Source organism: Nyctereutes procyonoides, unplaced genomic scaffold (genome assembly GCF_905146905.1).
Source record: "Nyctereutes procyonoides isolate TBG_1078 unplaced genomic scaffold, NYPRO_anot_genome, whole genome shotgun sequence".
NCBI lineage: Eukaryota > Metazoa > Chordata > Mammalia > Carnivora > Canidae > Nyctereutes > Nyctereutes procyonoides.
The window spans coordinates 11,179,040-11,205,101 of record NW_026575021.1 but is presented as its reverse complement, the minus strand read 5'-3'; the positions used below and the strand labels follow the sequence as shown (position 1 = coordinate 11,205,101).

General features: G+C 37.8%; 1 protein-coding gene across 3 annotated transcripts in view; it reads right to left on the bottom strand.

Moving 5' to 3' along the window:
* Nucleotides 1-26,062, bottom strand: part of CORIN (corin, serine peptidase) — a 219,866-nt gene that overhangs the window by 114,279 nt on the left and 79,525 nt on the right. For all 3 annotated transcript variants that reach the window (XM_055339217.1, XM_055339225.1, XM_055339232.1), the window contains one exon: nucleotides 19,515-19,696. In XM_055339217.1, coding sequence (XP_055195192.1) covers nucleotides 19,515-19,696 — 182 coding nt within the window. The remainder of the gene's footprint in view (nucleotides 1-19,514; nucleotides 19,697-26,062) is intronic.

The following is a 26,062-nucleotide window of genomic DNA, read 5'->3' as shown; positions in this document are numbered from 1 at the left end:
CTAGGTTAGCTGACTATGAAAAGAAACAAACATACAAACAAAAATCAACATTCTCCAGAGATTTTTTAACCCAGAATCTCATAATATGTTCAAAGCACCCAGGATGTAATCCAGAATTAGCTGACATACAACAAAGCAAGACACCCTCAGCAACCTCCAAGTGAAAAGACAATCAGTAGACATCATTCCTGAGAAGACCTAGATATTGGAATAATTCGACAAAGAAGCCTTTACAGCAGCTGTTATTATACCCATGCTGCATGGAATAAGGGCCAAGAAATTTAACATGAATGCAAGGACAGAAGTTCTCAGTAGAGAAATAGAAGCTATAAGAAAAAAATCAAATGGAAATTTTAGAATTGAAAAATACAATTTTTTTTAAAAAAAGCCACTAATGGCAAGATGAAGATGACAATGGAAAGAATCAATGAGCTCGAATATAGATTAATAAAAATTACCCAGCTTGAATAATAGAAAAAAGATTGAAAAAGATGAACATAACTTCAGGGACCTATTAGACACCATAAAAAGGCCTAATGCTGATGTCATTAAAATCTAAGAAAGAAAAAAGGATGAGATTTGTACAAAAAATTGTTGAAAAATTAATGCCTAAAACTTCTGAAATCTAATGAAAACTATAAATTTAAATGAGCTCAGCAAAACCCAGACGGGAGTAACTCAAATAAAATCATATGTCCACATACAATATTCAAACAAATAGGGTTTACTCCGGGAACACAAGGCTAGTTCAACATTCAAAAAGTAATAAATGTGGGCACCTGGGTGGCATGGTCGGTTAAGTGGCTGACTCTTGCTTTCAGCTCAGGTCGTGATCTCAGGGTTGTGAGACTGAGCCCCGCATCAGGCTCTGCACTCAGAGTGGTATCAGCCTGAGATTCTCTCTCTTTCTCTCCCTCCTGCTAGTGCACTCTCTCTCTCTCTCTCAATCAAACAATTTATAAAAATGTAATAAATGTAATCTCTACATTATCAAGCTAAAGAAAAATCACATAATCATGCCAACAGATGTGGAAAAATATTTCATAGAATTCAACATCTTTTATGATAAAAACTCTCAGGAAACCAGGATGAGAGATTTCGTTTAAGGATTAAACTAGGATTAAACTGATTAGGTCAGTCCTGCCAAAGATATTTCACGTTTTTTAAAGTCAACTGTGCATATAGGTAATCACAGGAGTGACCACGTCATTCTATTCACATTTCACACCACATTCAAAAATAAGGAGATTATACATCAGACAACTGGACTCTTGGGGACCATCTCAGAATTGTTTACCATAGGAAGCAATAAACAATACGAAACCAATATTCTAAAAACAGTGACTTTTACATAAGCTCTAAAAATATCTAACAAACTTGTGCAAGATCTATAATAAAAATTATAAAATGCTGATAAAAGAACTATGGCAGACCTAATAAATGCAGAGATAAACCAAGTTTATGGTTTGAAAGATTCATTATGTTTAAAGATATCAAATTGATTTCTCCCTAAATTGATCTAGAACTTTCATACAATTCCAATCAAAATCTTTGCAGGATTTTTTGACTAGCTGATTCTAGAATTGATACATAAAGGCAACGTCAAGAATGGAAAAATAAATTTTGAGCACAGTTGAGAAACTTATGTTACCAGATAGTTAATACTATTATAAAACTATAATAACCAAGATAGAGTCATTTTGGTCCAGGGATAGACAAAAAGATCAATGGAACAGAATAAAGAGTCCAGAAATAGACCCACATAAATATGGTCACGCTAATATTGGCACGCGCTAAACCGCTGCGCCACCCAGGGATCCCTGGTCAATTATTTTTTAACAAAGTTGCAAATGCAATTTAATCTTTTCAACAAATAGTCCTAGGAAAATTAGACATCCATGTGCAAAAAGAAAAAATACTACTTGACCTATACATCATACGTTATACAAAAATTGACTCACTATAAATCATAGTACAACGAAAACTATGAAAGCCTTGGGAAACATTGTAGGAGAAAATCTGTGTGCATGTGAATGAGGCGAAGAGTTCTTCTAGGACACAAAAGCATGTTCCATACAAGACAAAACTAATAAATCAGACTTTATAAAAATTAAAAACATTTGCTCTGAGAAAGACAATGTGGGGGATCCCTGGGTGGCGCAGCGGTTTAGCGCGTGCCTTTGGCCCAGGGTGCGATCCTGGAGACCCGGGATTGAATCCCACGTCGGGCTCCCGGTGCATGGAGCCTGCTTCTCCCTCTGCCTGTGTCTCTGCCTCTCTCTCTCTCTTTCTCTGTGTGACTATCATAAATAAATAAAAATTAAAAAAAAGACAATGTGAAGAAAATAATAAGACAAGGTACAGACTGGGAGAAAATATTTCCAAATCACATATTTCACAAAGGACTTGCACCCAGAATACATGTAGGAGTCTCAAAACCCACCAGTAAGAAATCACACAACCTAAGGGAAAAAAAATGAGCAAAAGATATGAATAGACACTTCACCGAAGTAGATACAGTGATGCCAAGCATGTTAAAAGATGCTCATCATTAGTCATTAGGGAAATGCAAATTAAAACCACAGTGAGATATGTCTCCACACCTAATAGAATGACTAACACAAAAACAACCACAAAATTCAACCCGGACAATACCAAGTACTGATAAGCTTGTGGAGCAACTTGGGATTCATATGTATTGTTGAAGGGAAGAGAAAATAACACAGCCTTTCTGGAAGACAGGCTGGCAGTTTCTGATAAAATAATACATACGTTTACCAATCTAGGTATTTATCCTAGAGAAATTTGCTTACAAAAACTGTAATCAAGTGGGTTAGCATAATCTCCATAACTACCAAACACTGGAAACAAAAAATATCCTTCAAAGAATGAATGAATAAGCAGATAGGGATTAGCAACACAATGGGATACGATTAGAAAGTAAAAAGAAAAAAGCCCACCAATACATGTAACAACATGGATGCATCTTAAAAGTATTGTGCTAAGGGCAAGAATGCAATACTATGATAAGCTTTTTAGCAAAAATATTGCATTAGCAAAAATTAATTGAAATTAACAATTTTTCTGTTTTCCAAATCCTTTCTGAGTAGACAGGATTAAATATAATGCTTCTAGGGGCATCTGGGTGGTTAAGCGTCTGCCTTCAGCTCAGGTCATGATCCTGGGGTCCTGGGATCAAGTCCTGCATTAGGTTCCTTGAGGGGAGCCTGCTTCTCCCTCTGCCTTTCTCTGTGTCTTCCATGAATAAATAAATAAATCTAATAAATAAATAAATAAATAAATAAATAAATAAATAAATAAATAAACTTCTAAGTGGAAAAAAATCATACATAGATTTTGATAAATCCCGGTAAAGATCTAAGAAATTAAGACCGTGATGACTCTGATAACTGAATAGCCAATTCACACACAAGTACAGTGTTTCCAACTCTTATGTTTTCAAAAATGGAAGGAGGACCTTATCAAGATGACATCTAAGCATTAGAAGTACTTTTTAATGATAGGTTATTATAATGTGAATTTTGACATTAAGCTGGGAAGTTGTTCAAATAACTGAATGCCATTATTATAATAAAACTCATTCTATTCCCTGTACTAAGTTATGTGAGTAAGTTTCAAAGTGCAACCACCTAGAAGAAAAATACAGGAATGGAATTGATTGCAAATGAAGTTCCCCTGTACACAAACCAGTTTTTAAAGAAAACCAACCATCCCTCTAATACATTGAGAGACCAGTCTCCAGTAAATGTCACATTTAAGTTTAGTAATTATAAAAACGTGTAATAGGGATCCCTGGGTGGCGCAGCGGTTTGGCGCCTGCTTTGGCCCAGGGCGCGATCCTGGAGACCCCGGATCGAATCCCACGTCAGGCTCCCGGTGCATGGAGCCTGCTTCTCCCTCTGCCTATGTTTCTGCCTCTCTCTCTCTCTCTCTCTCTCTCTCTCTCTGTGTGTGTGTGACTCTCATAAATAAATTAAAAACAAAAACAAAAAAAAACATGTAATAGATTTAAATCATAATTATTATGATAAATTAATCAAAAAAGAAATTGTTGACACTCTGAGTCTCATGACTGAGGGAAAATGTTTCCCCTAAAGAAGAACTTGTAGGGGCACCTGGGTTGCTCAGTGGTTGAGCATCTGCCTTCAGCTCAGGTTGTGATCCTGGGGTCTTGGAATCAAATCCCACATTGGGCTCCCCGCAGGGAGCCTGCTTCTTCCTCTGCCTCTCTCTCTGCCTCTCTCTGTGTCTCTCATGAATAAAAAAAATAAAATATTAAAAAAAAAAAAGAAGAAGAAGAAGGACTTTTAGGGGTACCTGGGTGGCTCAGTTAAATGATGACTCTTGATACTCATCAGGTCATGACCTCAGGGTCCTGGGATCCAGCCTCACAAGGGCTCCACACTCAGCAGAGAGTCTGCTTCGCTCCCTCTCCCTTTGACCCTGCCCCCTAACTCTCCCTCCCTCTGTCTCGGTTCTTTAAAAACAAGAAGAAGAAGAAAAGCTTGTAATTCTTGCATGGTTGGTGAGAGTCACCTCACTATGGTATTTAAATTCCTTTGGACACCTTTTAAAAGTAATATAATAGCTTCATTTAAAAATGTCAGTTATTATAATATCCTTTACATTATACTCTTTGCCAATTACATTCACAACTTAGAATTTTTAGATATTAACTTAAAATGCACAAGGCGTGTATCATTTTTCCAAATCCTTTTAGAGTCACACAGGCAAAAATATTTAGAAGACCTCAGCTCTAAAAAACCACGTTAGGCTGCCTCCTCGATAAGAATTTAGCTCATTTTGTTTAAATGGATGCAGGGTTTCAGACACAAAATAAACATATGGATGGAACAGATGAAAATGAAGACAGCGATGACTTTCCAATCGTTGAGCTCAATGGAATTGAGGTTATGAAGATGGCAGTGCTATTTGGCATAATGAAGTCACAATTTCAAAAGAGATTCACAAATTTTGATGTGATGATCCTGAATCACCCATTAGTTTCAGTGGTGGCCTGGAGTTTGGAGTTCAGACACTTGGATGCCTGAGTTACTAGGCAATTACTATTATTCTAGCTCAATTTCAGGGAGAACTGATTGAGCTTAAGAAACTGCATCCACCAAAAAGACATAAATAGTATCCCTTCTTGGGAATTTTTGGAGACATTTATGAATCTTAGAACTAAGCTAATATTTCAATTACGTGAAGAAAAAAAAACAACAAAAAAACCCTCAGCAATTTCTTTCAACTATCTGATTCTGTAAAGACGAATCTGTTGTGATTAAATTGACCACCATGGGGGACATAAAGCTGAATTTAGAATTAAAGTAAATGATGTTTTGAACCGTTCAGGGTGTGACTGATTCCCGTTGCAGTGATCAAACCGATTATTGACCAAAAAAGGGGTAGAGGTATAAAAAGTCTGAAAAAAAAAATCAGGCTTTTGCTTTGTAGCTAAACATCTCTGTATTTAATCAGTATCATCTGTACTGTGTGGAAACCTATCATCTGTAAGGCCACAAATTTCTGTGAATTTCTGATTGTGAGGCACAGTTTTGACCAAAATGTGGATTTTAGTCTCCAGCCACTGAACAACAACAAAAAAAGACTCTGTAAGGAACATAGGGATCAATTGATGCTCTTGGGCTTCTGAGTTATCAACCACTAAGCCATGTAACTAACCTGTAAAGAGAGTGAGAAGAATGAATGCAGGTGAGGCAAAGAACCCCCTTATTTCTGTTTGAGGAAAACACCTCACCTTCTGTTGAGGTGTTTCTGTGCTACCTCAAGCAAAGCAATATTTGGCAGAGAACAGAAACCTAATCTCAAATGGTCTATAAACAAAAATTACTGAGCCCAAAGAGAACAGGTAGTATTTAGGCTCAACAAGAAATCTATTTTATTTGGCTCTGCTTCTTTAAGCTGGGGTATGTGGCATAGTGAAATCAAAACAAGACTGTGGTTTTCACATAAAAACAGTGGAAATCCACAAGATAAGCGTTTCTCATGGTTCACAGATTGAAAGAAGTTGTTAGGGATTTTAAGTGATTCTTAGAAACCTTCAAGCTTCGATTTTTAGTGAAATGTAATTCAAGTATCAGACAAGTTGATCATGAAATTTATTTTTTAAATTTATTTTATTATCTTTTTTTTTTTTTAGAGAGAGAGAAAGAGAGAGAGACATGGGTGGGAGAAGCAGGGGTAGAGGGAGAGAATCTCAGGCAGGCTCCATGCCCAGCTGAGCCCCATACGGGGCTTGATCTCACAACCCCAAGATCACAACTGGAGCTGGAAACAAAGAGTCGGATGCTTAACTGAGCACACAGGTGCTCTGATCATGAAATATATTAAGAATATTTCCATGTCCTTGGTTTTCTCACTACCCAAATAACAAGGATAATGATACCCATTACTGGCATAGCTTCTTTTCCTTACTTTGTCTTTGGCCACCCTCCCTAACACACCCTATGTTACAGCTCTTTAGACAGGTGCTTAAAAGAACCGAGGGGTATCTGGGAGAGGAGCATGGCAGGCAGATGGAACAGAATAGCTGGAACCTAGGAAGGCAAGAGGAAAATATCCAGAGAGAAGTCAGAGCCAGATATTGCAGGGCCAGATGTCTATGCTGCACAACTCTAAGAAGCACTAATTATACTGAATTCTGTGGGACTGGTGCTCCCCTGCTGTAATGGAACCATACCGATGGATGGCCCTGAAGGTTGTGAGATGGAAAACCTTTCAAAAAAAATACTTGGAGGGGCAGCCCCCGTGGCACAGTGGTTTAGCGCCGCCTGCAGCCCAGGGCCTGATCCTGGAGACCCTGGATCCAGTCCCACGTCAGGCTCCCGGCATGGAGCCTGCTTCTCCCTCTGCCTGTGTCTCTGCCTCTCTCTCTCTCTCTCTCTCTCTCTCTGCATCTCTATGAATAAATAAAAATAAAAATCTTAAAAAATAATAAATCCTTGGAGAGTAGAGGTGTGAACATTTAAAGGACCAGTGGGATTTGAGTAGCAAAAGAAAACATTTTGCCTCTGTGTGGAAAACAGCACACAGGGAATAGGAAGACAGCAAAGAAGCTAATAAGGAGCTAGAAGGATAATCCAGGAACAAGATGAGGTGGCTTGGGACCAAGTAGTGGTTATGGAGGTGGTGAGCACTGATTGGATTAGGTATATACTTTGACAACAGAGGCAATGGGATTTGCTGACAGATCAGGTATGGTATGGGAGAGAAGGAGAAGAGTCAAGGATGACCTAAAATTTTTGGCTGGAGCAACCAGAAAAATGAAGTTGTTATTGACTAAGAGAGAAAGCTGGGAGAGGAGCTGATATGGGGGAAATATCAGATGAGTAGTACGTGTTATGTTTGACATGCCTTTCAGATGCTCAAGTGGAAATACATAGAAGGCAGTGCCAGGGGAGGGGGTGGAAAAGGGGATGATGGGGAAAGAGACAGAGAGAGAAGGAGAGAGAGACACACAAGCATATAAATATACATTCAGTTCCAGAGTCCAGAAAAGAGTCAGGCTCTAGACCCACATTGGTAGTTGTCAGTGCATGGAGGGCTTCTTTCACAAGCCTCAAGAGCCTGAATCAGATCACGGAGACAGGCAAGATCCAAAGACTAAGCCCTGAGGCAGTCCAATGTTTAGAGGTGATGGAAATGTGGAGGAAACACCAAAGGAGGCTGGAAATAAGTGGCTTCTTCCTGGAAGCTAAGGGACGAGAGCTTATTAGAGAGGAGAGAGTCATTAAATGAAACAAATGATGCAGGAAGTCAACTCAGAGGAGAACTAAGAACCTTCCATGGGATTTAGCACCATGGATGGAAATCCCTGAAGACCTGGAAAGAAATAGCTTTGCTTGAGAAGTGGTAGTGAGGACACTGGAATATGGGTCTGAAGCTTGGGGAAGCAGAACACAATTTAACGTGAAATATAGACTTAAGAGTTGTCAGTACTTAGGTGGCCACAGGCAAGAGAAGTCCTAGAGAAAATGTATAGAATGTTGAGGAAAGAGGGTTGAGACTAGAATCCTGGGGTCTGTAGAGGAAAAGGAAAGAGACTGGTCGATGTGGTGGAAAGCAGACCAATCAGACCAATCTAGAAACCAAAGGCAAAGAGAGTGCTCCAGGTGAAGATGTCAACTGGGACAAAAGCCTTCCATTGCAGGCAGATTTTGTACTTTCTCCTCCATTCTCCCTTGTCTCTACTCTTAAGGATGTAGTACTCGTGGGTTGTAGTGAATCCAATCAGTTTCAAAGGCTAAAGGAAGTAAGCACATAACCCAGCTACCACACCCCCTGGGTACGGTAATTCTGAACCATATGTTGTGCACTATTTTCCAGATTTTCCTAAAAGATTAAGTTCCAGTTACCCACTATGGTAGCTGATTTAATAATTTACCTTTGTTTGGCCATCTTTCCTTCCCTGAATCACCTCTCCCCTCCCTCACTGTCCCATGCCTCTTCCAAATATACCATTTGTGCTCAAACTCTTGTCTCAGGCTCTGCCTCTCTGCCTAGATGACTATATTTGCACTGGCCTATGATCTCTTAAAAGTACACATGTTCATCTTTCGTTTGCCAGTTCCTGGTAAATTGCCTGGCACATAGAATATACTTCTAAAGGTCTGTTGAATTGAAGCATTCACATTTGTATAGTGTGTTATGGTTTCCAAAATTCTTTCAAATGCATGACCTCACTTAGCCCATAAAACAGTTTTACCATCAGGTATTATTATTCCTATTAAAAAGGAGAAGAAAGGGGTGCCTGGGTGGTTCTGTTGGTTGAGCATCTTTCTTCAGCTCGGGTCATGATCCTAGAATCCCAGGATCAAGCCCGGCATCTGGCTCCCTGGGGAGTCTGCTTCTCCCTCTGACTCTCCCCCATCTCATGCTCTCTCTTTCATTTTCTCTCAAATAATTAAATAAAATATTTAAAAGAGAGAGAGAGGAAAGGGGAGTTAAAAGGGTTTAAGAAACTGGCTCAAATCCACACAATTAGTAAGGAGAACAATCAGGGCTTGAATACAGGTCTTCAGATCGAAGTTTGAAGCCCTTAAAAGGAGCATCCACATATGGAAAAAAAGAAAATGCTTCCATGGCTTAAGGTTTTCAATAATTTAAAATTATAAATGTAGGAACATTTGAAGTTCTAAGAAAACCGTAATTTACTTGACTATTTATTGTAACGAAAAGTGCATGGCTAGCTTTTTAGGGACTTCATGATGCTAGCTGTAGTCATCTACCTCTGGCAAAACACTGGCACGGAGTACCTCAAAGAACAGTATTGCATGACTTCTCCCAAAGGAATCCACCATTCAATAGCAGAAATTCGGAGTCCATGTTTTACCAAGATCCCCAAACTACCATTTTGCTGCTACACTGCTGAACTGGTTGCTCTCAGCAACCAGAGCTGGAAAGGCAAATAAGATACTAGGAAAAGGAAGAGGACGAGGAAAAAATAAACAGCTGAAGTTCTTTCATGGCAGGGGAGATCTCTTTAGACCTACAAAAATACCATTTAAAAGGGACTTTTCATACATGATCACAGAGAAGGTAGAGTAAAGGATTAGTCAGAAAGCTCAGAATGATTGATGGGCCTTGACCTTCTGCTCTTGAGTTCTCACAACTCAACTATGGAAACACACACAAATGTTTATTTTAAAACCTCTGAAGAACAGTTCCCACAGCGTTATCACTTTAGCACATGATTTACTTTACAGGATCTAGCATCAATATAAGATAGAAAGGATAAGACAAGTGTGTATTTTTCCTGTATGACAACAAAATCTCTTCAGAGTTTTGACTGATCTAAAGGATGTTAACAGAAGAATGTGCACTGGGAAAAGCAGCTGTTACAAGTCGTGCATTTTGGTTCCATTCAGTCTGAAAAGACATTTGGAAAGCTCTTGTGAGCAGAGGGCTGTAACAGAGGGTAGCACTCAAGGATTAATAATTAAATCCCAGGATGGTCCCACAATGATGGACTATTGAGTAGATGATAGGGCCTAGGGGGCTAGATTTAAAATAATCCTGAAACAATCTCCCTGACCCTTGGTTTCCTAGGTAATTAAATGAAGGTGATAATACCTCAGAGATTTACTCTGGAAGCAAGTGAACTAACAGCTGTGAAAGCACTTTGGAAAGGAGATTGGGGCTCGTAATGTAAAGAGAGAAATTACTATTTTCTTGGGACAAATGAGTCACAAGTGGGAAGAAAAAGTCGAACATGGTGGTCAACTTTTAATGACCTTTCATTTCATGGGCTAAATAGGAGCCTGCCACCCAATACAAGTTCATGGTGCTGAGTGCCTATAGAATGCCATCTCTCTCCTTCTTCTTCTTTTTTTTTTTTAAGATTTATTTATTTATTTATTTATTTATTTATTTATTTATTTATTCATGAGAGACAGAGAGAGGGAGAGAGAGAGAGAGAGAGAGGCAGAGACACAGGCAGAGGGAGAAGCAGGCTCCATGCAGGGAGCCTGATGTGGGACTCAATCCCGGGTCTCCAGGATCAGGCCCTGGGCTGAAGGCAGCGCTAAACCGCTGAGCCACCAGGGCTGCCCATCTCTCTTCTTTGCCAGATGGGACCCTTCTCTTTTTCAAATACTCAGAATTTCTTTATGCAGTTGACTCCACTCTACTCCATTGACATTTAACCTGTATCCCTTTGTAGTTTCTTGTGTGATAGCACGTTTAAAGGTAGTCGCTGATATTCTTCTTACATTGGTTCTCACAAAAGAGTGGACCAGATGAGGTTTAACACTCCCTAGATGTAGGAAGCATGTAATCATTATTATTATTATTATTATTATTATTATTATTACTATTATAAAATATTTTGCAAACAGAAAGCCTTAGACTAGGGCTTCCTAAACACAGCACTAATATTTTGAGCCACATACTCTTGTTGTGAGGAGCTGTTCTGTGCATTGTAGGATGTCACACAGCATATCTGGTTTCTACCCACTAGATGCTAGTATCAGCTCCTTCTGTGTGTAGAGATGTAAAAACCAAAATGTCTATAGAAATTGCCAAATGTTCCCAGATAGGGGCTACAAAATGACTCCTGGTTGAGAACTACTACACTAGATGGGTATATACTAATATTATGATTATTGTGATTACCTTTATTTTCTCAGATTACCTTGGATGATGATCAGAACATAGGTACTCAGTTGATATTTACCAAATAAATGAAAAAATTAGAAAAAGACTCTATCAGGTATATTTATAATGTAGTCTTAATCATATAGGAGCTTATGCATTATATGATAAATACTTCTCTAGTTGGTATACATATTCTTAGTATATGAATACATTTTCAGTAACTGTGTGTATATGCTAGAAATTATATTCTTATCCTTATATAAAGATCATAGCTAGTAGTAGCTCTCTCCCTAACATATGAACTAGGAACATATCTATGATTGCTAGCATCCTGTTTATCCATCCAGAGTGAGATAGAACAATTATTTTCAATTCTAGGAAAATATTGCATCAAACACTTTTTATCAGATTTATTTTCAGAGAACTAATTCTACATGAAGAAAATATTACAACCAAAACTGTTCAGAAGACTATGACAAGTAGAGGATCTCGGATCCTCTTGGGAAGTTTTTGTCTCTTTAAACATATGTGTTCAGATATGTTTCCTCAAACTTCCAAGATCAGAAAATTTGTAAAATTTTCCAATATCTGGAGAACCTATATTAAGTGGCATTTCAGTTTGAGCTATTAAATGATACTGATAACCTTATTTTGATTTTCAAGAACTGAGACTTTTTGGCCATCAGTGTTAAAAAACAATGTTTTGATTTTTAAATTTTCTCTATGGATTCTTAAATCTTGTACCAACAGGCTACGTTTTACAAGTGATCTCTAATAAAGACCACTAATAAAGTGTTCTTATCAAAACAGGGACAAAGGTAGCTAAAAAAAAGAAAAGACGCGAGGGACTTCTCTTTCAGATACACTCACTCATCCTTCTAGCTGTTTACTATGATATACCGTCTTTAGGATGGAATCTTAACTTAGTGGCAGACCTCTATTAAACACTGTGTTAAAAAAAAATAAAACAAAACTTCCGCTCCTGGCTTAAATGTTGTAACTTGCAGCAGGTCAATGCCTTCATCAAATAAAACTAGGAAAGCCAGATGAAACAGAAGAAACATCTGTATAAAGGCATCTGATAGTTCTCAGGACAATTAAGATGTGAATGGCCAAGATCCTGGAGAGAAGATAACGGTAGAACAAAGAGTATACATTCTGTGGGTGCTTTTTTCCCTTGTAGAACTTGCCAGTTCTTGGCAGGGTGCTAACAACTGAGAATCTCTATATGGGGCCACTGCAAAGAGGCAGAGAAACTAGCAAAACTGTTGACAACCCACAGGAATAGAGAGACACAAGTTAGAGTTTGGGTGCTGCCAAAGGAGTGGGTATTAAGGACCCAAGTATGTGGTGACAAAGGAGACACAGACAAGTAGGCCTAACACTTGGAAGGATTTTCCCTTGAAGCATTTTCCACAAAGAGCAAGAGGCTAAAGAGCCAAGCAAAAACACATCTGCAAAAATAAAATGGAAATTCTAGCAATCTTATTGTTCTGAGAAGAAAAATATAGAATTTTGGACTGCTCAAGGAGAAAGAGAATGCAGTAAACACCTCGGTTTCTCATTTGGGACCACTGGAGAAATATACTCTCAGACTCCAGACAAACCAGAGGTAAACGGAACCTTAACAAAACAGCAAAATCAGCTCAGTCTCTGTTGGATCAAGGTGATCTGTTTCCACTTTGTGTCTCCTTCTCAAGAAAGTATTTGGCACCCTAAATCTCAGCCAACAGCCTTTAGCTCCTTCAGATTTTGCTTCAACTTCAGAGAGCTAAAAGGCACACTCTTCCCAGGAAGGATCACATCGATGACTAATTGAGATGGGGGTATAAAGAACCAGCTATTTTGGCCCAACATGGAATACCTTTCTCAGACCATATACACTCCAGAGCTCTGCATGGATTTAGCAGAAGCTTAGATGGACCTGAGGAAATTTCAATTTCTCTTTCTGCCCAATTCTGTTTTCTCTCCCACCTTTATACAGTACTGATGCCTAATAAATACCCCATATAACAAACTCTATCTCAGGGACTACTTCTGAAAAGCTCAACTTGTAACAGTCCCAGGATCACCAAGACAGTATGTTGTAAGATGAGGTTATTGATCTGGATTATTTCCTGCTGTGGAAGTGCCATCATTCCTAGAACATAGGGCAGACATACCCTGGCACAATGTGGCAGTTCAGTTGTTAAAACCCTCATCAGAGATGAATTGGAATAATATACCTATAGAAAGGAATGCACTGAATGGGGTTTCAGAAGTGCAAGTAATAATAATAATAATAATAATAATAATAATAATAATAATAACTATAAGGACAATAGATTGGATGCCTTAGTGTTAAGCATCAATGACCCAGAAAACAGTAACACAAAGATACATGTAATTGTATCTCATGTGTTAAAGCCAAAAAGTCTCTCTACTGGGTTATGAAGAGTCTTATATACTATAGTAGGAAAGTCTAGAAAGCTGAGGACCAGGCCCAAGAGTTAACAGTCAGAATGCTCAAGTACTATTGAAGGATAAACCCCTAAGCAAAGCACGTTTTTTATGCCAATGTTAAGTCCCTAGTTAGGGTGATTAAAAAGAAAAAAAGAAAGAATGCTGACACTTAGAATAAAGACATCTGGAAGTATCCCCCTGAATCTCTCACCTCACTCTATGTTGAGGTTCTACATGAACAGGAATTGAAGGCTAAGGCAGAGCTGTAAATTGCCAGAGTGTTTAAGCCCTATCACAACATACACACAGAACCCATTGAAAAGGGTGGGAGACTTATTCGTTCAAGGTATTTAAGGAAATATCTGTCCAAACACAAGTTGACTACTGAGCTGCTGAGGAAAACTTTCAGTGGTCAGATATGACAAAGAATACATACTTGACAAACAGACTTAGTTCAGGGAAATCATTAAACAAACAAACAAAAATAGCAACAATAAAAGCAACACCAAATGGTAATAGCAACAAATCCTGAGAAGAGGGAAAATTTGATTTATAGAGTTGTACGTTATATTATTTAAAATATCCAGTTTTCAGGATGCCTGAGTGGTTCAGTGGTTGAGCCTCTGCTTTAGCAGAGGACTTGATCTGGGCCTGGGGATCGAGTCCCAAATTGGGCTCCCTGTGAGGAGCCTGCTTGTCCCTCTGCCTATGTTTCTGCCTCCCTCAGTGTGTCTCTCATGAATAAATAAAAAATCTGTAAAAAATAAAATAAAATAGAATAAAATATCCAATTTTCAACAACAACAACAAAAATTTGACAAGCAAAGATACAAGAATGTATGATTTATGCGTAAGGGGAAAAAAAACAGTCAATAGAAACTGCCCCTGATGAGGCTCAGGCATTGGACCTAATAGATAAAGAATAGATATCAGCTATTTTAAATACATTCAAAGAATTAAAGAAACCCATTTTGAAAAAACTAAAATATAGTAACAACGTCCCAATAAATAGAGAATATTAATAAAAGATATAAATCAGTTTTTTCTTTTAAAAAAGTAAACCAAATAGAAATTCAGCAGTTGAAAAATGCAACAAATAAAATGAAAATTTCACCAGACATGCTTAATAGCATATTTAAGCAAGTAGAAGAAAGATTCAAGTTCAATAAACATGAAAATAAGTAAATTGAGATTATTCAGTCTAAGGAACACAAAGAAAAAAATCAAGAAAAATAACAGATGCTTTTATAAAATTATCTTAAAGATTTTGTTTATTTATTTAGTTGGGGGGTGGTGAGGGTGGGGAACAGAAGGAGAGGTACAAGCAGACTCCATGCTAAGTGCAGAGCCTGATGTGAGGCTCGATCCCATGACCCTGAGTGAGATCATGACCCGAGCCAAAATCAAGAGTTAGATGCTCAACTAACTGAGACACTCAGACACCCTGAAAAATAACAGGTCCTTCAAGATTTGGAAGAAACATCAAGTGTAGCAAAATATGCACAGTGGAAGTTCCACAAGGAGAAAAGAAAGAGGGAAAAATGAAAAAAAAGACAAAATTAGAGAGGGAGACAAACCATAAGAGACTCTTAACTCTAGGAAACAAACTGAGGGTTTCTGGAGAGGTTGTGGTTGGGAGGATGGGGTGATGTAATGTAAGGAGGGCATGTGATGTAATGAGCACTGAATGTTATATGCAACTGATGAATCACTCAACTCTACCTCTGAAACTAATAATACACTAATTAGTTGATCTTAAATAAAATTATAAAAAAAGAAACAGTGTACTGTTCATTGAGAGAGAGAGAGAGAGAGAAGAAAGAATGGGGCAGAAAGAGTATTTGAATGTATAATACCTGAAAAATCTCAAATTTGATGAATAATTTGATCCACATATTCAAGAAGAACAATAAACTCAAACTGAACAAACTCAAAAGGATCCATACATAGCTATGCCATAAACTATCAAAAATGAGAGACAAGAAAGAATCTTGAGAACACCAAGAGATAAACAACTTATGAGGCAAAACAAATTCTCTAGAACATTAGCAGTTGATTTCTCATTAGGAAGCACGAGTCCAGAAGAAAGTGAAATTATTCAACATATTTAGAGTGCTGAAAATAAAGGTCTGTCAACCAAGAATTCTATATGCAGCCAAACTACTCTTCCAAAATGAAGGCCACAGTAGGACATTTCCAGATAAATAAAAGCTGAGAGAATTTGCCACTATCAGAACTTCCCCATGAGAAGTACTAAAAGGAGTCTTTCATAATGAACTGAAGAGACAATGGACAGTAATTCAAATCCACGTGAAGATATGAAAAATACTAATAGAAGTAATTCTTAGGTAAATATAAAAAGCAATATGAATATTTTTGTTTGTCAATCTTTTCTTATTCTATCCTATTTAATAGACAACTTTACAAGTCAGTAAGTTTAAAACTATGTTGAGGGGGTTTATAATGTATAAAGATATAATTTGTATGACAATAATGGCACAAAGAAAGGGACAGGGAACAAAGCTAAAGACAAGCTTTGTAAACTATTGAAATTAAGTTGATATTAATCCGAACAAACCTGATGCTAGTTGTAAGTCCCAGAACAACCAATAAAAACAACTTTAAAAATATAGTAATAAGCAACAAAAATTAAAATGGTATATTTTAAAAAACATAATAGAAAGGGAGGTAATGGAAAATAGAGGGATTTTGTAAAAGATATATAGAAAACAAATAGCAAAATAAAAGATGTTGGTCCTCTCTTATCAGTAATTACATTAAATATAAATAAATTAAACACTACAATCAAAAGGCAATGATTTGTTTAGTGCATAAAAAACAGTATTCAACTATATGTTCAACTATTCAGAGACACAAATTGGTTGAAAGTTAAAAAGTGAAAAATTTGAGATATGTACATGTTTACATATATTCTATTTATTGTTAGAGTGTTGTACAGCTGTCTAAATCAAATTGGTTTATATTGTTTTTCAATTCTTCCTCCTTATAGATCTTCTACCTAATTGTTCCATCCACTATTGAAAGGGAATATGATGGTTATCTATTTTCCCCCTCACCTCTATCATTTTTGCCTAAAATATTTCTGGACTCTGATGTTAGATTATGGCTTCTTGATGGATTGACTCTATTATCATTTTAAAATGTCTTTCTTTGCTGCTAGTAATCATCTTACTGCAAAGCTATAATAATCCATACAGTGTATATTCACGTTAAAATAAACATATAAATCAATGGAATAGAATTGAGCTCAGACATAAACCCATACATCTATGGCCAATTGATTTTTGACGAGGTACCAAGTCCATTCCATGGGGAAAGAAGTCTCTTCAATAGTGGGTGCTGAGATAACTGGATGAGGTTAGACCTCTACCTCATAACATATATGAAAATTAACTCAAAAATTAATTGATGACCTACTATGAGAGATAATATCTTAAAATGCTTAGAAGAAAACAGGAGTAAATATTAGTGCCCTTGGATTAGACTATGATTTTTTAGATATGACACTAAAAGCAAAAAGATAAAAAGAAAAGAGATAAATTGAACTCTAAGTTAAAAAAACAAAACAAAACAACTTTTGTGCTCCAAAGGACACAACCAAGAAAAGCCATTTGAAAATCACTTGAAAAGACACCCTGCAGAACAAAAGAAAATATTTGCAAATAATATATCTGATAATGAGCTTGTATCCAGGATGGATTAAGAACTCCTACAATTCAACAATTAAAAGACAAATTACCTAATTTTAAAATAGGCCAAATAGTTGAATTGGTATTGCTAAAAAGACATACAAATGACTAATAAGTTCATGAAATGTTGAATTATCTACATAATTACTCATTATCAAATTGCAAAACAAAACCACAATGAGATACCACTTCTTACCCACTAGGATGGTTATAATCAAAAAGGATAACAAGTTTTGGTGAGGATGTGGAGAAACTGGAATGCTTTTATGTTGCTGGTGAGACTGGCATTTCCTCAAAATGTTAAACAGCTATTACTAGTCATAGCAATTCTACTCCAAGGTATATACCCAAGGGAACTGAAACATGTTCACATAAAAATTTCACATGAATGTTTATTTTATTGTGGCATCACTCATAATAAGCAAAAAATAGAAACGCCTAAATATTCCTCAAATAATGTGTGGATTTTTAAAAATAGCATATTCATACAAAGGAATAGTAATTGACAATAAAAGTACATGAAGTACTGATACATACTACAACATGGATAAACCTTGAAAACAGTGTACTAAATGAAAAAAGCAAATCACAAAAGGTTTCATTCTATGATTCCATTTATATGAAATGTCCAAAATAGGCAAATCTATAGAATCTGAATGTAGACTAATGGTTTACAGAGGCTGGAGGCATTACTGCTAATGGGTACAGGGTTTCTTTTTAGGGTCACAAAACGTTTTGGAATTAGATGGCTATGATGGTTGCACAACTCTAGAAGTATACAAAAAAAAACCCAATTAATTATACGTTTTAAAAGTGAATATTGTGGTATATGAATTATATATCACTATAACTTATATTTTTAACATAATATGAAGAAAATCATATCATCTCAATAGACATAGAAAATGCATTTGATAAAATTCAAAATCCACTCATGATTTTAAAAACACCTTAGCAAACCAGAAATAGAAAAGACTTCCTTACTCTGACACAGAGTATCAGTAAAAGTCTTTCTGAAAACATTATAATTAAAGGTGAAATAGTTAAACTTTTGCATATGACAAAGAAGAAACAGAAAGTATAATGATTGGAAAGGAGAAAATAAACTGTGATTTGTAGATGACATGCTGTGCACTTAGAAAACCCAAATGAATCTACAGAGAGGTATAAAAGTTAATGTGATTAGTTGTATACAAACAGAAGAAAAACTTTTTAAAAGATTCCACTTACAAATTACATAAAAAATATCAGATATCCATGAATAAATCTAAGGGAAGATGTGCAAGATCTATCCAGTTGAAATTACCAAACATTATTGAGAGAAATTAAATAACTCATTAAAACGCCTTATTAAATAACCATAGTACATAATTTTGTTGGGTTGGAAGATTCAATGTTGTAAAGCAATTCTCCCTAATTTGACCTATGGATTTAATGCAATCCCAATTCAAAACAAAAAGCATGGATGGAAACTGCAGGGTGATCTGAAAATTTACATAAAATGCTAAGGACCAGAACAGGCAAACAATCTTTAAGAAGCCGAAAGCTGAGGGATTTACACTATTGAATATAAAGACTTATTATAAAACCATAGTAATCCAGATAGAGTGGTATTGGCTTAATTCTATGCCAAATAGAGGGTCTAGAAATAGATGTATATATAATCAATCACTTGTTGATAACAAAAGGGACATTATAGTGCAGAGGGGGAAGGAGCCTATCCTGCCCCCTTCCACCGACCTGGAGCTCAGAAGTTGGCAAGCCTAAGATGACATAAGTCACCTGAGACGGCTTCCCTTAGAGAGATTTCTTTTGGAATGATAAGACGACTGGAAGGGGGCTTGAGAGATTTTCTGGGATGCTGGACCTTTTCTGATTTGCTTCTTCCACATAACATAACATTTTCAAGTTCCATCCATGTACAAGTACTTCATGCATTTTGATGCCATAATATTCCACTGTGTGAATATGCCATTTTAAAAAATCCATACATTCGATGAAGAACATTTGGGTTCTTTCCACTTTTTGGCTCCTGTAAATATTGCCACCATGAACATTCATGTGTAAGTTTTGTGGGATCTATTTCTTGATCTGGGTGCTGGTTATATGGGTCTGATCGCTTTCATAAGACTTATGAAGTGTACGTTATTTGTATACAACCTTGAATGAATGGGACGCCTCCATAAAAACAATTTTTAAATGAAATGAAACACAGGCACCTACATTGCTTTCCTTTCTCTTGTTGAGGTGAGAAGCAAATCCTGCTGGCATTGCTGCTTTCGGTTTGGTTTCTAAACTGGGAGCAGGTGAGGAAATCCGGCCAGGAGGCGTTCACCATCCCCAGGACTGATTCGCAGCCCTCTTTTGCGGCCTCACAGAAGGACCTACAGGGCAGGAGTCCATGGCTAGAAGAAAAGGAAAAGGTGAAAATTAATGTTTTTACAGACTACTTCTTGATATAACAATGAAGTTAAGTTGGCCATCTGTACTGAGGTTATCTTAATTTATCTTAATTTTGACTATGGTCAAAAACTTAAATTTCTACATTAAGTCCTAAAACCAGGATGTCAGCCGCCCTATTATCATGATTCCAGAGGGAATAAGCTAGTTCCATAGCATATCAGCTTACTAGCTCTTGTAAAAGTATTTTACAAAATGATTTTCTTAGTAAACCTATCACCAAAAAAAGCTCTAGTTAATATCAGAGTAAATTAACAGAAATGAAGGTCCCCAAATTGGAAAAGCAGAAGTAGGTCACAAAACAGGTTAATCTCATCTCTTTATCATCCCTTTGAGAAAACAGCATCTCCGAGAGGCAGGTAGAAGGCTGCTCCTTAACCTCCACTGCCTCCCGGGGAAAAAAATAGATGAGTGGCAACTCAGTTGTTTATCTACAGTAATAAACCATCTTTGGCTTTTAAGCAGTTATTTATCTTCTTCAATTTCTCTTTTATCTCTGCAAAATAGAAAAAGGTGAACAACTGCTGTTCACAGGTAGAGTCATGATGCCCCCGGAGCCTGCCTTGATTCACCTGCCATGCAATCAAACCCCGCAGGACCGAATGTCCCAGGGCCCGAGGCAGGGACTCGCTGTCCTGCAGGCCCAACTGGCATTTCCCACGTTGCAGCCACAGAGCCCATCGTCTCCCACCCTGGCTGGTGATCCAGCAAAGCCACCTTGAACGGTTTTCAGGGGACTGGGAGAGAAAGTACACTTGTTAGTCAAGGCAAAGTACACACCTCCCGAGTGTAGGGTCACTAGGATGTTGTGCAATCACACCATAGGGATCTGCCACAAACCCCAAGCAATACCTGGTTCAAATCCTCCACTTGAGACAGGCCCAGGAAAGTTCTGGAACGGACTCAAGGTCACACATCTTCTTAATAGTAGAAGCGGGAGGAGAATCCAGGTGTCTGAACTTTTGGTTCATGCTCGCCCTATCCTTCTCTTGTCTATTTTTATATAAGGACCAAATAATTTGGCTTTAAAAAAATCCCTTGATTAAAGAAGCACATTAAAATTCCCCACTCCTACTTCTACGGATTGCAGGGACATAATGAGATACGCCAGCCACCGAGGTACCACAGCACCGATGGAGTATGTGAAAGAAGCTTTGCAGAGGGGTCTCGTTCTATACACAGATATGGAAAGGGGGTACTCGACAGTTACATTCGGATGCAAATGTTGTTGACTGGCCTCCCAGGAATTTGTCTCAAAACTCAGTGTCTTTTGGAATCCTGACATAATTATCTACCTGCTAAATTTGCTAATGAAGATGTGGAAAGAGAGGTTTTGCATTTAGATTAGGTTTGGGATATAAAATTATGACTTGGTCCAGGCAAGTTTCTTGGTGTGAAGAAGACACCTGACTGCCATCAGGAAATACATGGATATTTATAGGGCTAAGAAAGTGTCACTTGAATGACATTTTTAAGTCTTATTCCAGAGGGGCACCTGGGTGGCTCTGTCGGTTAAGGGACCCACTCTTGGTTTTGGCCCAGGTCATGATCTCAGGGTCATAGGATTGAGCCCGACCTCGGGCTTGGTGCTTGCTGGATATGAAGCCTTCTTAGGATTCTCTTTCCGTCCCTCCCTTTCCCCCACCACCCTATCACACTATCTCTCTCTCTCTCTTTCAATAACAAAACAAATCTTATCCTGGAGAAGTTAGAGACTATGTTTTCTGAGATAAATTGAAGGACACAGTTGAGGAATCAGATCATAGGATTCTTATGCAATGGCTTTGCAACACTTTGCTAGGCCCTAAGTGCTTCACATGTATTAACTCATTCATTTCTCTTTAAAGCCCTAAGTGATAAGTACCATTACTATCATCCCAAATATACAAAAAAAAAAAAAAAATCGAAGCACAGGAAAAGGAAAAGTAAGAGACTTGTCCAAGATCGCTGAAGTAGTAAGTGTCAGAACCAGGATTCAAACTCAGCCAGATTGATCCCAGGACCCACTCAGTTAAACATTCCATTCATGTGAATCCAGACTTCAGGAATGTATGTAGAACTCAAGGTTAGTTCAAAATTTGATACTTCCTATCAGAGATACTGTGGGTTTGGTTCCAGACCACCACAAGAACGTGAATATCACAATAAAGAAAATCAAATCAATTGTTTGGTTTCCCATTGCATATATAAGTTGTGTTAATAATATGCTATAGCTTATTAAATATGCAATAGCATCATGTCTAAAAAAACAATGTACATACCTTAAGGCATACTTTATTGCTAAAAAATGTTAATCATCATCTGAGCTTTCAGTGAGTTGTAATCTTTTTGCTGGTAGAGGGTCTCGCCTAGATGTTGGTGGCTGCTGACTGCTCGGGGTGGTGTTGCTGAAGGTCGGGGTGGTTGTGGTAATTGCTTAAAATAAGACAACAATGAAGTTTGCTGCTTCCATTGACTCTCCCTTTCATGAATGATGTCTCTGTAGCAGTGATGCTGTTTGATAGCGTCTGACCCACCGTAGAACTTCCAAAATGGGAGTCAATCCTCTCAAACCCTGGTGCTGCCTTATAAACTAAGTTTGTGTAATATTCTGAATCCTTTGCTTTCACTTCAATACATTTCACAGCATCTGCACCACAAGTAGATCCCATCCTCAAGAAACCATATTCTTTGCTCATCTGTGAGAAGCAACCTCTTATCTGCTCAAGTTTAATCATGAGATTATCGCGGTTTAGGCTCCACTTCTCATTCCAGTTCTCTTGTTATTCCTACCACACTTGTAGTTATTCTCTCCATTGAAGTCTTGAAGCCCTCAAAGTCCTCCATGAGGTTTGGAATCAACTTCTTTCAAAATCCTGGTGATGTTAATATTTAGACCTCATCCCATGAATCACAAATGTTCTTCAAGGAATTTGAATGGTTAATCGTCTCCAGAAAGTTTTCAGTTTACTTTGCCCAGATCCATCAAAGGAATCACTACCTATGACAACTATTGTCTTACAAAAGGTATTTCTTAAACAATACGACTTAAAAGTTAAAATTACTCTTTGATCCGTGGGCTGAAAAATGGATGCTGGATCAGCAGGCATGCAAACAACATTAATCTCATTGTCCATCTCCATCAGAGCTCTCGGGTGACCAGGTGCATTGTCAATGAGCAGTAATATTTTGAAAGGAATCTTTTTTTTTTTCCTAAGCAGTAGATCTGGCTTAAAATATTCAGTAAATCATGATTGTAAATAGATGTTATCTAGGCTTTGTTGTTCCATTTATAGAGCACAAGCAGAAGAGATTTGGCATAATTCTTAAGGGCCCTGGAGATTTTGGAAAGGTATATTAAACATTGGCTTAGACTTACAGTCAACAACTGTGTTAGCCCCTAACGGGAGTGTCAGCTTGTCCTTTGAAGCTTTGAAGCCAGGCCTTGACTTCTCTCTAGCTCTGAAAGTCCTAGATGGTGTCTTCTTCCAAGAGGAGGCTGTTTCATCTACATCGAAAATCTGTTGTTCAGTGTAGCCACCTTGATTCGTTATCGTAGCTACATCGGGGTAACTTGCTGCAGCTTCTACATCAGCACTGACTGCTTCACCTGGCATTTTTACATTCTAGAGATGGCTTCTTTTCTTAAACCTCTGATAGCTTCAAACTTTTCTTCTGCATGTTTTCCTCTCAGTCTTCACAGAATTGAAGAGAATTAGGGCCTAGCTTTAGGCTTTAGGATTAGGCTTTGGCTTAGGGGGATGTTGTGGCTGGTTTGATCTTCTATCCAGACCACTCAAACTGTCTCCATATCAACAACAAGGCTGTTCTGCTTTATTATCATTCATGTGCTCTCTGGAATAGCATTTTTAATTTCCTTAGATCTTTTCCTTTGCATTCACAATTTTGAGTGTTTGGCACAAGAGGCCTAGCTCTTGGCCTATCTTAGCTTTTGACACACCTTCCTTACTAAGCTTAATCATTTCTAGTTTTGATTTAAGGTGAGAAACATGTGCCTCTTCCTTTCACCTGAACACTTAGAGGCCATTATAGGGTTATTAATTGGCCTAATTTTAGTATTTTTGTGTCTCAGGGAATAGAGGGGACTGAGGATAGGGAAGCTGATGGCCAGGGGAACACACAGCCCTTACTGATTAAGTTCACCCTCTTAAATGACTGCAGCTCATAGCATTCCAAAACAACAGTATATCAAACATCACTGATGACAGATTATCATAACAAATATAATACTGATGAACAGGTTTGAAATACTGCAAGAACCACCAACGTGACACAGAGATATGACATGAGTAAATGTGTTGGCAAAAATGGCACTGATAGACTTGTTTGACACAGGGTGGCCACAGACCTCCAATCTGTAAAAACTGCAACACCCGCGAAGCACAATAAGTAAAGTGCAATTAAACAAGGCATGCCTGTATGCACTTCCCCTAGTGGACCAACCATATACACAGCGCTGTGTTCTCCCTTCATTCCACAAACTTGTTAACCTGCAATGAATCCTTAGTTGCCAAAGGGGCTAAGGAACATCAGGGAAGAGTGAAGTCATTTCTCCTTCTTTCCCATGCGTGAGACAGCCCATAGTAAAGCTACTAGCAAGCTGGGTTTCTCTTCAGCATTCTTCCTTTGCCTTCTAATCCCTGACCTGGGTCCCAGTTTCTGACACCATCCTGGCCACCCCCACTGCAGCACCCCACTTAGACGGCCACCTCCACCAGAGCATTACTGGCTCGGAGACATTTTCCTCCCTTCCTACAATCAAAACTACATTCCCCAAGTGATCAGATCCCAATTAGGCTGCCAAAGAAGAAGAAAGATGAAAATAACAGAGAGTAATTCATAATAACAGATGGACACTTAGCCCTCCCCAAGGCTTTACATCATTAGAATAAGATTGTTTGCTGGAGCGAAGGAATGTCTAATTGATGGAATGCCAGGTGCCATTTATAGGGGAAACATTCGTCCAGCATAGTGGGGGTGGGGGGAAAGATCCCTGAGAAGCTGTCTAACACACAGAGCCCAATTCTCCAAAGACGTTTCTGGACCTTTCCTCACTTCTGAATCCATATATTTTTGGATGACTACACATCTTTTCTCAGAATCTTCTATAACAAGAGCAATAAAGTTTTACACAAGTGCCCAGCAGACTATTTTCATGTTCTAAAGCTGAATCTTATCTCAGAAACGGACTGTTAACTGACTCTTACCATGATCATCTTCTGTAGGAAAGCCTAAGTCTACCACCATTCTAAAGCTTCCATATGGCCCGTGAGGACACTGTCTGATCTTGGGCCAATAGTTCATTCCCACTTAAACTCACACTTTCCTCATTTGAAAAGGGAGAGGTTTGAAGGAGCTGACTTTCTGTGGTCCAATTTTTATCACTGACATTCTGTAAATCAAAGCTCATTCTTTAACACAATACTTCTCAGAGGAGCAGTGATAATCTGACCAACTTTGCTAAATTTCAGAAGGTAACAGACATTTTTTTCTTGAGATTTGTTCTGGGAATATATAGAGACATTAAAACACCATTAGGCCTTCCATTCTAAAAATAGGGAGTAAGAAAAATGTCTAGAGTGTTTCCAAATAGCTCTCTTAAGAGGTGTAACCAACCGAGACCCATAAGCTTCAAATTGCTGGACCAGGACATGTGAAATAGTGATAGAGTATTTATAACAAGCAGCCCTTTCAAACAGTGAGCAAAACGAGGAGCCATTTGTTCTTGCTTTGCATGAAATCCAACTGCCAATGAGGGGTTGAAGTATTTGGCTTTTCATCACATGGAGCAGTGTGGTGAGACAGACCACGCTATTTTGGAACGTGAGTGTCTATATCCAAGTAGCAAGCTGACTGACATCTGAAAACAGTGCTCTGTACAGGGAGAGAGTTGAATTTGGCTATCAGAATCTTATTTTAGAACTGGTGATTATTTTAAATTGATGTGTGAAGTGCATTTGGTGGTGTGCAGAAATCCCTAACGCATTTCAACTAAAGTTCAAGCAGAAAACTGTTACATCATCTCTGTAAATTATTTGTTGAAACAAATACATATAAATAAATATATAAATAATTCTACTATATAGTGAAAGTGAGGCTTCTATGGTATTTTCACTGGGAAGGACATTCTAAAATAATTAACAAAAAAAAGTGGTAGATTTTACCTATATAATTTTTTAAAAAAATTTTAAATTTAAATTCAATTTAGTTAACATAGAGTGTATTATTATTTTCAGGGGTAGAATTTAGTGATTCGTCATTTGCACCGAACACCCAGTGCTCATCACATCAACAACGTGCCCTTCTTAATG